Consider the following 13248-nt stretch of genomic DNA (forward strand, 5'->3'; position numbering starts at 1 on the left):
TTCTCTCAGGTCCAACCCTGACATTGTCATCAAACCTGCTGACAAGGGTGTTGCTGTTGTTGTCTGGCGCACTGACCTCTACCTCGCAGAGGCTGAGGTTCAACTCGCAGACGCTTCCTCGTACCTCCCCCTGGACCATGACCCCGCCACTGAACATCAAGCCATTGTTTCCAGGCCTGTCACTGACCTCATCTCATCTGGATCTTCCCTCCACAGCTTCCAACCTGATAATCTCCCAACCTCGGATAGCCTGCTTCTACCTCCTACCCAAAATCAACAAACAGGACAGTCCTGGCAGACCGATCATGTCAGCCTGTTCCTGCCCCACGGAACTCATTTCTTGCTATCTTGACTCCATTCTCTCTCCCCTCATCAAGTTTCTTCCCACCTACATCCGCGACTCCTCTGACGCCCTACATCATATCAACAATTTCCAGTTCCCTGGCCCCAACCGCCTCCTCTTCACCATGGACGTCCATTCCCTCTATATCTCCATCCCCCACCAGGATGGTCTGAGGGCTCTCCGCTTCTTCCTCGAACAGAGACCCCAACAATCCCCATCCATCACTACTCTCCTCCGTCTGGCTGAGCTTGTTCTCTCACTGAACAATTTCTCCTTAAACTCGTCTCACTTCCTCCAAATAAAAGGTGTGGCTGTGGGTACCCGTATGGGCCCCAGTTATGCCTGTCTCTTTATGGGGTATGTGGAACATTCCTTGTTCCAGTCCTACTCAGGTCCCCTCCCACAACTCTTTCTCCGGTACATCGATGACTGCTTCGGTGCCGCTTCATGCTCTTGTCTGGACCTGGAAAAATTTATTAGTTTTGCTTCCAATTTCCACCCGTCCATCATTTTCAAATGGTCCATCGCTGACCCTTCCCTCCCTTTCCTTGACCTCTCTGTTTCAATTTCTGGTGATAGACTGTCCACCAATATTCATTACAAGCCTACCGACTCCCACAGTTACCTCGACTACAGCTCCTCACATCCCGCTTCCTGTAAGGACTCCATCCCATTCTCTCAGTTCCTTCGCCTCCGTCGCATCTGTTCTGATGATGCCACTTTCCAAAACCGTTCCTCTGACATGTCTTCCTTCTTCCTCAACCGAGGTTTTCCACCCGTGGTGGTTGACAGGGCCCTCAACCGTGTCCGGCCTATCTCCCGCGTATCCGCCCTCACACCTTCCTCTCCCTCCCAGAACCATGATAGGGTCTCCCTTGTCCTGACTTATCACCCCACCAGCCTCCACATTCAAAGGATCATCCTCTGCCATTTGCCAACTCCAGCATGATACCACCACCAAACACATCTTTCCTTCACCCCCCCCGGCAGCATTCCGCAGGGATTGTTTCCTCCGGGACACCCTGGTCCACTCCTCCATCACCTCCTACACCTCAACCCCCTCCCACGGCACCTTCCCATGCAACCGCAGAAGGTGTTACACCTGCCCCTTTACTTCCCCCCTCCTCACCGTCCAAGGGCCCAAACACTCCTTTCAAGTGAAGCAGCATTTCACTTGCACTTCCCTTAATTTAGTCTACTGCATTCGCTGCTCCCAATGCGGTGTCCTCTACATTGGAGAGACCAAACGCAGACTGGGTGACCACTTTGCAGAACACCTTCGGTCTGTCCGCAAGCATGACCCAGACCACCCTGTCGTTTGCCATTTCAACACTCCACCCTGCTGTCAAGCCCACATGCCTGTCCTTGGCCTGCTGCATTGTTCCAGTGAAGCTCAACGCAAACTGGAGGAACAGCACCTCATCTTCCAACTAGGCACTCTACAGCCTTCCGGACTTAATATTGAGTTCAACAACTTCAGGTCATGAACTCTCTCCTCCATCCCCACCCTTTTTCCGATCCCCCTTTTCCCAATAATTTATATTTTTTAATATATTTTTCTTTTCCCACTATTTTAAAAATTATTTTGATCTATCGTTTTATCTCCACCTTTTAGCCCATTTCAATCCCTTCTACCCCTCCTAGGGCCATCTGCCATTTGTTTGCCCTGCTTTCTTCCCTTAACGTCACCATTAGCACGTTCCTTTGATAATATCACCACCATCAATACCCTTTTGTCCTTTTGTCTATGACATTTTTGGCAATCTCTTCTTTGCCTCCACCTATCACTGGCCTTCTATCCAGCTCTACCTGTCCCATCCCCCTTCAACCAGTTTATATTTCACCACATTTCTATATTTCTTTAGTTCTGATGAAGAGTCATTCAGACTCAGAACGTTAACTGTGTTCCTCTCTGCAGACGCTGTCAGACCTGCTGAGTTTTTCCACCTATTTTTGTTTTTGTTAAAAATTAAAATTGCACTTTTATTCTTCTCCAATACCAAATTAATGAATTTGAGGGAATTTTTTTTTTAAAGTTACAAATTAATATAATTCAGCACTTTGGGGCTCTAGCATGCTAACTCTGCAAACATGATTACAAAGCCCACTGTGCAACCTGGCCAGAAATAGGAGCCTTAGTCCTTGGTTCCTTTTTTGGCGGTGTCTTGTGATTGGTTGATGGGAGTTATCAATCAACGACTCTCGCCCCGCCCGAGACCGGGACCGGCAAGGGGATGGTCACGTGCTCACCTCCGTCACACAATGGGATCCAAAGACGACAGGGAAAGGGGAGCGAGCCTGCGTGCGCTGATTGGTGGTGGAGAGTGCGCCTGCGTGCGCTGGTTCGTGGCGAGGTGTGCGCCTGCGTGCGCGGGATGGCGGGGGAGTGCGGCTGCGTGCGTGAGATGCTGGGGAATGCCTCTGCGTGCGCGGGTTGGTAGTGGGGAGTGCGCCTGCGTGCGGAGGTTGGCGGGGCGCGCTCCTGCGTGCGCAGGTTGGTGGGGCGTGCTCCTGCGTGCGGAGGTTGGTGGGGCGTGCTCCTGCGTGCGCGGGGTCGTGGTGTGTGTTTGTGTGGCGGGTGGGGGGGGGGAGGGTGGTGGTAGTGCGCCTGCGTGCGCGAGGGTGGGGGGGGGAAAAGAGGGTGAGCGTGATGACGCAAGCGCGTCAGCACGCTGGTACGCGCAGGTAGGGGTTAGAAGCATGGCGGAAGAAGAGGAGTTTGATGTAGGGAGTCTGAGGAAAGAACTGGAATGGATAGAGAGCGAGCTGCTGATGTCCCTGGGTCAAGTCACCGCGTCCAACGAGTATTGCCTGAAGTTTTGTCGAGTGAGTGTGGCGTTCCGCCTGTGTTTTTTTTGTTGTTGGGGGAGGGGGAGGGTGTGTTGTTGGGGCGGAATCCAAGAGTCTGGGAGTGAGAGCTTCTTGACAGCCCACCCTCCCCCCATTGCATTGCAGAGTCAAAGTTACACCACAATTTGTGGATTGCTCCTCCTCGACTGGTTGCTTTCGCAGACTATTCCCCTCCCCCCACCTCATTCCCCCCTCACTCCACCCCAGGAGCTAAATTGTGGGAGCTGGCGTACGATTTCTTCTTGGGGAAAACTTTTTATTTGTGTGTGTATGTATGTATGTTGCTTCAAAGTGTCTCCTGAAGCTCCTCTGTCGGTTGTGGGTTGTGACAGTTTTCTCTCGTTTAATGAAATGTTCATTTTTGTAGGCCAGTGTTTAACTGTCATAGTGCATCAACGTTGCTGTTCAACCCCTATGGCGTCAACTAAAGTTTTTTTTGGCGAAAACGTGACATGGGTGTACAATGCAAGTGAATAATTACAGTTGCAGCAGTTAATTAGAATCTGGCAAATGGCTCTGATGGCATGAATGGGGTGAATAAACTGGGTTCATTGTATGACCAAACTGATCAACTTGCAGCAAATATATATGTGCAATTTGAAAACAACGAATCTTTTTTTCTGTTATTAGTGTTTAACTTTTACCATTTATTCTGTCATGTCCTGACGTAAATCTGAAGCTATGTGACAGCATATGAAGAGTATCTTATTTTTACTTCTAAAGTTTTACAGTACATAGTTGTAAAATATTTACTGGCCATTTAGGCCTGTTGGTCCATGCTGGTGCTTGTGCTCCACAGGAGCCTCTTCCCATCAGTATATGTAGATAAATATTTGGAAGTGATGAGCTAAAGTATACGATTCGCCAGGACGCTGGGACCAGTGTCCTGGCGAATCGTATAACTAGGCTTGTAGATAGGAATTTAAATTAATTAGTGGTGTGGGGGAGGGGGAGGGGGGGTTCAATCGAAGAGAAGTTTAAAAAATCAAAAAGAAATGAGAGAGGAGTTGCAGGGTAGTGAAGAGGTGAATGATAAAGTGTGACAGGAAGGGGCGGAAATCAGAACCAGAATGAGCAATAATGGTAAAAAGTCAAAGCTGAAGGCTCTTTATCTGAATGCATACAGCATTGTAAAAGGATAGATGAGTTGATGGCACAAATAGATATAAATGAATATGACTTGATAGCTATTACAGAGAAATGGTTGCAGGATGACCAAGACTGGGAACTTAATATTCAAGGGTATTCGACGTTCCGGAAAAATGGGCAAAAATGAAAAAGAGGTGGGATAGCTTGTTAATAAAGGAAGGTATCAGTGTGATGATCAGTAGTGATATAGCAATAGATCGTGATGTGGAATCAATTTGGGTGGAAATAAGGAATAGCAAGGGGAAGAAGTCACGGGTGGGAGTCGTTTATAGGCCCCCAAATAGTTGCCTCACTGTAGCACAAAGTATAAATTGGGAAATAGTGGAGGCATGTAAGAAGGGCGCTATATGGGTGATTTTATTCTGCATATTGACTGGACAAATCAGATTGGCAGGGGCAACATGGAAGACGGATTTGTAGAGTGGATCAGGGATTCTTTCCTAGCGCAATACATTGCAGAACCTACCTGGGAACAGGCTATTTTAGATCTAGTAATGTGTAATGAGGTGGGATTAATAAGAGATATCGTAGTTAAAGATCCTCTAGGGGCTAGTGATCACAAATGGTAAAATCTCAAATTCATTTGAGGGCAAGCAACTCGGGTCGCAAACCAGTGTCCTCAAATTAAATAAGGGCAATTACAGAGGTATGAAGACAGAGTTGTCTAAAGAGTACTGGGAAAATTGACTAAGGAGAAGGTCAGTGGATGAGCAATGGCAGACATTTAAGCATAAATTTCAAAATGCTCAGCAAAAATTTATTCTGGTCAAAAAGAAGGACTCAATGAGAAGGTTCAACCAACCGTGGTTAACAAAGGCGGTTAAGGAGAGTATCCAATCAAAAACTAAGGCATACAAAGTGGTGAAAAGTAGTGGTAGGCCAGAGGATTGGGAATTTTTTAGGAACCAGCAGCGGATGACTAAAAAACTAATAAAGAGGGAGAAAATTGATTGTGAAAGTAAATTGGCAAGAAATATAAAAACAAACAGCAAGAGCTTCTACGGGTATATAAAAAGAAAGAGAGTGGCTAAAGTGAGCGTGGGACCCTTGGAGGATGTGACTGGAGAATTGGGAACAGGGAAATGGCAGATAATTTAAACCAATATTTTGCATTGGTCTTCATGATGGCGGACACTATAAACATTCCAAAGATATCAAATAAGCAAGGAGCCTATGGGAGGAAACATCTTGTAACAGTCTCTATCACGAGGGATAAAGTATTTGAGGAACTAATGGGACTAAAGACAGACAAGTTGACAGGACCTGATGGCCTGCATCCAAGGGCTCTTAAGGAAGTGGCTGCAGAGATCATGGAGGCATTGGTCAAAATATTCCAGAACTCACTGGATTCCGGGTAGGCCCCAGCAGATTGGAAAACCACTAATGTGTCGCCCCTGTTCAGGAAGGGAGGGAGACAAAAAGCAGGAAACTATAGGCCAGTCAGCCTAACATCTGTCATTGGGAAAATGCCAAAGTCCATTATTAAGGAAGAAATAGCAGGTCATTTAGAAAAGCTTAATGCAATTAAACAGAGTCAACATGTTTTTGTGAAAGGGAAATCATGTTTGACAAACTTGCTAGAGTTCTTTGAGGATGTAACAAGCAGAGTTGATAAAGGGGAACCGGTAGATGTAGTGTATTTGGATTTCCAAAAAGCATTCAATAAGGTGCTACATAAAAGCTTATTGCACAAGATAAGAGCTCACGGTATTGGGGGTAATATATTAGCATGGGCTGAGGATTGGTTAACACACACAAGTCAGAGAGTCGGGTTTAATGGTATTTTTCAGTTTGGAAAGACATAACAAGTGGAGTGCCACAAGGATCAGTCCTAGGGCCTCAATTATTTATCTTTATTAATGACTTGGAGGAGGTGGCAGAGTGTAGTGCATCGAAATTTGCTGTTGATACAAAAATAAGTGGGAGGGCATATTGTGATGAGGACATAAGGAATCTGCAAGGGGATATAGATTGGTTGAGTGAGTGGGCAAAAACTTGGCAGGTGGAGTTTAAGGTAGGAAAGTGTGAGGTCATGCACTTTGGTAGGAAGAATCAAATGGCAGATTATTATTTAAATGGAAAGAGACTCCAAAAAAGTACAGCACAGAGGGATCTGGGCGTTCTTGTACATGAAACAGAAAATAGTTAGCATGCAGGTGCAGCAAGTAATTAAGAAGGCAAATGTAATTTTGGCATGTATTGCTAAGGGGTTGGAGTTTAAAAAATAGGGAAGCCTTGTTACAACTGTACGGGATGTTGGTGAGGCTGCGCCTAGAGTACTGTGTACAGTTTTGGTCCCCGTATTTAAGAAAAAATATACTGGCATTGGAGGCAGTTCAAAAGAGATTCACTAGGCTGATTCCTGGGATGAAGGGGTTGACTTATCAAGAACGGTTCAACAGGTTAAGCCTTTATAATTTGAGTTTAGAAGAATGAGGGGTGAGCTTATCGAATCTCGAACATCGTTACGGAATAAGGGGACACTCATTTAAAACTGAGATGCGAAGGAATTTCTTCTCTTGAGGGTAGAGAATGTCTGGAAATCCAGAGTTGTGGAGGCTAGATCACTGAAAGTATTTAAAGAGGAGGTAGATAGATTTTTGAATTATCAGGGAGGCCTATGAGGAGCTGGCATGTAAGAGGAGTTGAGGCCTGGGGTAGATCAGCCGTGATCTTATTGAATGGTGGGACAGGCTTGAGGGGCCGAATGGCCCAGTCTTGCTCCAATTTCTTAAGCCCTTATGTAAGTGGCGTAATCCTGAGATCCAAATAGTTTATGTCAATAATGAATATACTTCTATAGTGCACAAATGCAGAGGGATGTCTCAGTGGATACCAGATTAGCACTGAACTGGGGGAAAAATAGGGATAAGGAGATAATGCAGGAAAGGGGATGCTGTTCAGGTATTTGAAGGCAAAACTGTAGTTTGCAAGATAAACGTTGAGATCCAGAAGGCAAAATGTAGTGTCAAATATGCAGCTGCATTGGATAGTTGCACTATTCCAGTTGTATCCTAAATACATTTTTGAGTTAGAACGTAAGAACATAAGAAATAGGAACAGGAGTAGACCATTCGGACCCTCGAGTCTGCTCCGCCATTCAGTAAGATCATGGCTGATCATCTTGTGCTTCGATTTCCACAATATCATCTATTCCTGATAACCTTTGATTCCCTTGCCTTAAAAATATTCAATGACCCTGCCTCCACCACCTTCTGAGGCAGAGTGTTTCAAAGTTGCACAACCCTCTGAGAGAAAAAAAATTCTCATTATCTCAGTCCTGAAAGGGCGGCCTCTAATTTTAAATCAGTGCCCCGTTGTTCTGGACTTACCCACAAGAGGAAACATCCTTTCGACGTCCACCTTGTCAAGGCCGTTTAGGATCCTGTATACTTCAATAAAATCACCCTTCACTTTTCTAAACTCCAATGGGAACAAGCCCAGTCTGTCCAACCTTATAAGACAGCCCACGTATCCCAGGTATCAATCTAGTAAACCTCCTTTGAACCGCCTCCAGTGCATTTATATCCTTCCTTAAATAAGGAGACCATAGTATTCGAGGTGCGGCCTCACCAATGCCCTGCATAACTAAAGCATAACATCCTTACTTTTATGTTCAATCCCTTTCGTAATAAAGGACAGCATTCCATTAGCCGTCTTAATTACTTGCTGTACCTGCATACTAACTTTTTGTGACCCATGTACCAGAACACCACGATCCCTCTGCACCGCAGAATTATGCAGTCGTTCTCCAATTAAGTAGTACCCTGCTTTTTTGTTCTCCCTGCCAAAGTGAACAACTTCACATTTTCCCAGTTGTTGAGTTGAGTTGCTGCACTTATCTCTTTTATATTGACAAAAGGTGTTAGTACTTTATAAAGTTTATAATATTTATTGACCTGTAGTTGAGTGTAAGAATTTTTTATACCTGCTACTTGTATACATATAAGTATAGGGAATAAGTAAAGCCAGACAGTAGTTAAGCCATATCTCTCTTACTGAGCAATTTGCATTATGGTTGAATCTTGTTGCTCAAATTCGCAGTACCTGTTTGCTGCCAGTTTTCACATGTACGCTAATGATATCCCGCTCTACCTCACCATCACCTCTCTCCACTGTCTCTAAATTAAACAACTGCTTGTCTGACATCCAATACTAGATAAGTGGACATTTCCTCTAGTTGAATGTTGGGAAGATCAAAGTCATTGTCTTTGGTTCTGCTACAAACTATGTTTCCTAGCCACCAACTGACTCCATTTACCTCTCTGGCAACTGTATGAGGCTGAACCAGAGTATTCACAACCTTGGTTTCATATTTGATGCCGAGATATATCTGTGCCATTACCAAGATTGTCTATTTCCACCTCCATACCTTGCCCCTGCCTCAGCTCATCTGCTGAAACACTCATTCATTTGTTACCTTTAGACTTGACTATTTCATTGCACTCCTGGCAGCCTCCCATGTTCTATCACAGCAAACTTGAGATCATCCAAAACTCTGTTGTCCTTGGCCTAGCTCGCATCAAGTCCTGTTTACCAATCACTCCTGTGCTCTGTACTTACATTGGCTCTCGGCTAAACAATTTGATTTTAAAATTCTCATTCTTGTTTTCAGATTCCTCCATGACCTCACCTTTCCCTATTTCTGTAATCTCCTCCAGCCCTACTGCTCTCCAAGATGTTGGCACTCCTCCAATTCTGTCCTCTTGAGCATCCCTCCTTTTAATTGCTCCACCATTGGTGTCAGTGCCTTAAGTTGAACTCAGGAACTCCCTCTCTTTACATCTCTGCCTCTTTTTCCTCCTTTTAAGATGCCCCTTAAAATGTACCTCTGACCAAACTTTTGGTCACCTGCACTAACATCGCCTTAAGTTGCTTTGTGTCAAATTTTGCTTTATTATGCTTCTGTGAAGTACCTTGGTTTTAATATGGTGAAGGCACTGTATATAATGCAGGTTGTTGTTTTAACTTATTTATTCTTTAGCTTAATTTTCCTGTTATTGTATGAAGATATCAAATGTGAGTTTGTCTTAAATAAACCTCCTAAAATTTGAGTTTCACAATGGCAAAACCATTGTTACTGTCAACTTGAATATTAGGAATTGCTTGTCGTCCAAATTTATTTTTGTGAACGGGTAACTTAAGTTACAGATGGCTTTTGATTGATGCTCAAATGCCATCTGACAGGATTAAATGATGCAGCTAGTTGTGCAGTGCTGGAATTATGCTTTATTTCTTTTAAACAGCTTGATCTGTTGATTGTGGTAGAGAGCTGTGTCACTGAACTATTGATCCTAGACCTACAGAACTGCTCAAGGGTGTGTGGTGGTCCAGAGGCTACGGGTATTGCACGCATCAACATCTCTAGCGCCTGTCTGAAAACTATAGTAAATATTCGCTTTATTACACACATGCCCTAAAGGAGACTATTTTCCCCTGCTGCTTTTTTGCGGGTACTTGCCTTTCAATGGTTCAGTGCTAGATTATAATAATTGTTTTGTGATCTTAAGTTCAATTATGCATATCTAATATAGTTTACTCCTGAAAGCTCCAAGTCTGTCTTTTCACTGAAGAATATTTGAATTAAGAAAGATATGAAACAGAAAAGAAGTAAGAGCTAAACTTCAAAAAGATAAAAATTATTGGAGGCGAAGGCAAAAACCTGACTAGCTGCTTTAAGTAATCAAAATTAAATAAATAAACCCTTTAGGATGAGCAATGAAACAAACAAACGTAAATCAAATTAAATCTAGTTACAGTGCAATAAGTGTAGACTAGATAATGCAAACATTGGCAGCACAAAGATGGAAATTTATGGACAGTGAGACTGTCATGAATGAACACACCTATAGGAAATATCTATATCTTGAGTCACTTGGGCTCGGAGTTGTTGAGCTAGTGTGCAAGTTAAAAACACTTGAACACATAAAGGAGGGGGAGAAATACCTGTTTACTCCAGAACACTGTCACATAAGGTACAGGAAGTTGGGTGTGCAACCGTCTGTCAGCCGGATAGGGGGTAGCCTAATGATGGCAGGGAAGGATTAACTACAGAATCTGGTTCTGTCCAATGTGTCTGATGCAAGAATAAGTAGAAACCCAGCCAATGGGGAGAGCCAGAAAAGCAAGAAAAAGCATGCAAATAAGGGATGCAAAAAGGAATGTGGAAAGAAAATGCACAGTGAGGCTTTTTCAAACTATATGGAGTGTGGGGTAATGCCGGCCTCTTAAAGACAGATTTAAATGAGGCTATGATGGATGATAAGGAAATGGCAGACCTGTTAAATTAATAATTTGTGTCCATTTGTACATTGGAGGTAAAGAACAAAACACCAGAGCTAGAAGGGAACCTAAAAATAAGTAAAGCAGAGCAAATTATTGGATTTAATATAGGTTTTCTTTTTGAAGAAAGTAATTAGAATATTGTGACTTAAAATAAATGAATCTCCATGACCCAATAGTTTCCACTGCAGGGTTTTGAAAACAATGAAGGAAGGAATTGAAACCACGTTGATCGTAATTTTCCAAAGTTCTCTCGATTGAGGATATGTTCTTTTTGAATTGCAAATACCATTCCATTATTTATGAAGATATAGAAGGAGAAACTACAGACCTGTTAGTTTAATCGTGGCTGTGGAATCTTGTCATCATCAACCAAGTAATTGAGTTATGTGAGCATAAGAAATAGGAGCAGGAGTAGGCCATTCACTCAATGAGCCTGTTCCGCCATTCAGTAGAATCATGGCTGATCCTATTGTTAACTCCATTTTCCTGTCTGCTCCCACAAATCTTTGACTGTCTTGTAGATTAAAAATCTATCTAACTTGGCCTTGAATATATTTGATGACCCAGCCTCCGCTGCTGTATGTGGAAGATAAACCCAGAGGCCAACAACCCTCTGAGATAAATTCCTCATCTCTGTCTTAAATGGGAGACCCCAATTTTTAAACTGTGCCTCAAGTTCTAGATTCCCCCACATGGGGAAACATCCTCTCAGCCTCTGCCCTGTCAAGCCCCTTCAGAATCTTGTATGTTTCAATAAGATCACCTCTCATTCTTTTAAACTTCCCATGGGTATAGGCTCAACCTGCTTAACCTTTCCTCGTACAACAACCCCTTCATTCCAGGAATCAGCCTAGAGAATTTTCTTTCAACAACTTCCAATCCAAGCATATTCCCCGTTAAATTAAGGAGGCCAAAACTGTACACTGTACTCAAGATGCAGCCTCACCGATGCCCTGTACAGTTGTAGCAAGACATTGAGATAAAAACAAAAAACTACTGCGGATGCTGGAAATCCAAAACAAAAACAGAATTACCTGGAAAAACTCAGCAGGTCTGGCAGCATCGGTGGAGAAGAAAAGAGTTGACGTTTCGAGTCCAATGACCCTTCAACAGAACTGAGTGTAGTTAGGAGAGGGGTGAAATATAAGCTGGTTTAAGGTGGGGGGCGGGGGGAGAGAAGTTGAGGGTGGGGTGGTTGTAGGGACAAGCAAGCAGTGATAGGAGCAGATAATCAAAAGATGTCACAGACAAAAGGATCAAAGAGGTGTTGAAGGTGGTGATATTATCTAAGAAAAGTGCTAATTAAGAATGGATGGCAGGACACTCAAGGTACAGCTCTAGTGGGGGTGGGGTGGAATGACTGACAAGGTATTAGTTGTAGATTTTAAAATAATGGAAATAGGTGGGAAAAGAAAAATCTATATAAATTATTGGAAAAAACAAAAGGGAGGGGGAAGAAACGGGGTGGGGATGGGGGGAGGGAGTTTAAGATCTTATAACCCCACCAGCCTCCGCATTCAAAGGACCATCCTCCGCTATTTCCGCCAACTCCAGCATGATGCCACCACCAAACACATCTTCCCTTCACCCCCCCTGGCGGCATTCCGTAGGGATCGTTCCCTCCGGGACACCCTGGTCCACTCCTCCATCACCCCCTACTCCTCAACCCCCACCTATGGCACCTCCCCATGCCCACGCAGAAGATGCAACACCTGCCCCTTCATTTCCTCTCTCACCGTCCAAGGGCCCAAACACTCCTTTCAAGTGAAGCAGCATTTCACTTGCATTTCCTCTAACTTAGTCTACTGCATTCGTTGCTCCCAATGCGGTCTCCTCTACATTGGAGAGACCAAACGCAAACTGGGCGACCGCTTTGCAGAACACCTGCGGTCTGTCCGCAAGAAAGACCCAAACCTCCCTGTCGCTTGCCATTTTAACACTCCACCCTGTTCTCTTGCCCACATGTCTGTCCTTGGCTTGCTGCATTGTTCCAGTGAAGCCCAACGCAAACTGGAGGAACAGCACCTCATCTTCTGACTAGGCACTTTACAGCCTTCCGGGCTGAATATTGAATTCAACAACTTTAGATCTTAAACTCCCTCCCCCATCCCCACCCCATTTCTTCCCCCTCCCTTTTGTTTTTTTTTCAATAGTTTATATAGATTTTTCTTTTCCCACCCATTTCCATTATTTTAAAATCTACAACTAATACCTTGTCAGTCTTTCCACCCCACCCCCACTAGAGCTGTACCTTGAATGTCCTGCCATCCATTCTTAATTAGCACTTTTCTTAGATAACATCACCACCTTCAACACCTCTTTGATCCTTTTGTCTGTGACATCTTTTGATTATCTGCTCCTATCACTGCTTGCTTGTCCCTACAACCACCCCACCCTCAACTTCTCTCCCCCCCCGCCCCCCACCTTAAACCAGCTTATATTTCACCCCTCTCCTAACTACACTCAGTTCTGTTGAAGGGTCATTGGACTCGAAATGTCAACTCTTTTCTTCTCCACCGATGCTGCCAGACCTGCTGAGTTTTTCCAGGTAATTCTGTTTTTGTTTTGTAGCAAGACATTCCTACTTTTGCATTCCACCCCTTTGTAATAAAGGCCAACAT

At 44.1% G+C, this 13248-nt stretch overlaps 1 protein-coding gene across 1 annotated transcript in view; it reads left to right on the plus strand.

Moving 5' to 3' along the window:
• The first annotated feature begins 2993 nt into the window (after window positions 1-2993).
• LOC144691735 (zinc finger protein 654-like) overlaps window positions 2994-13248 on the plus strand; it is a 66480-nt gene continuing 56225 nt past the window's right edge. The window contains exon 1 of the mRNA XM_078560143.1: window positions 2994-3169. Coding sequence (XP_078416269.1) covers window positions 3044-3169 — 126 coding nt within the window. The 5' untranslated portion in view covers window positions 2994-3043. The remainder of the gene's footprint in view (window positions 3170-13248) is intronic.

The sequence above is a fragment of the Cetorhinus maximus genome, chromosome 16 (assembly GCF_964194155.1).
Source record: "Cetorhinus maximus chromosome 16, sCetMax3.hap1.1, whole genome shotgun sequence".
NCBI classification, from domain to species: Eukaryota; Metazoa; Chordata; class Chondrichthyes; order Lamniformes; family Cetorhinidae; genus Cetorhinus; species Cetorhinus maximus.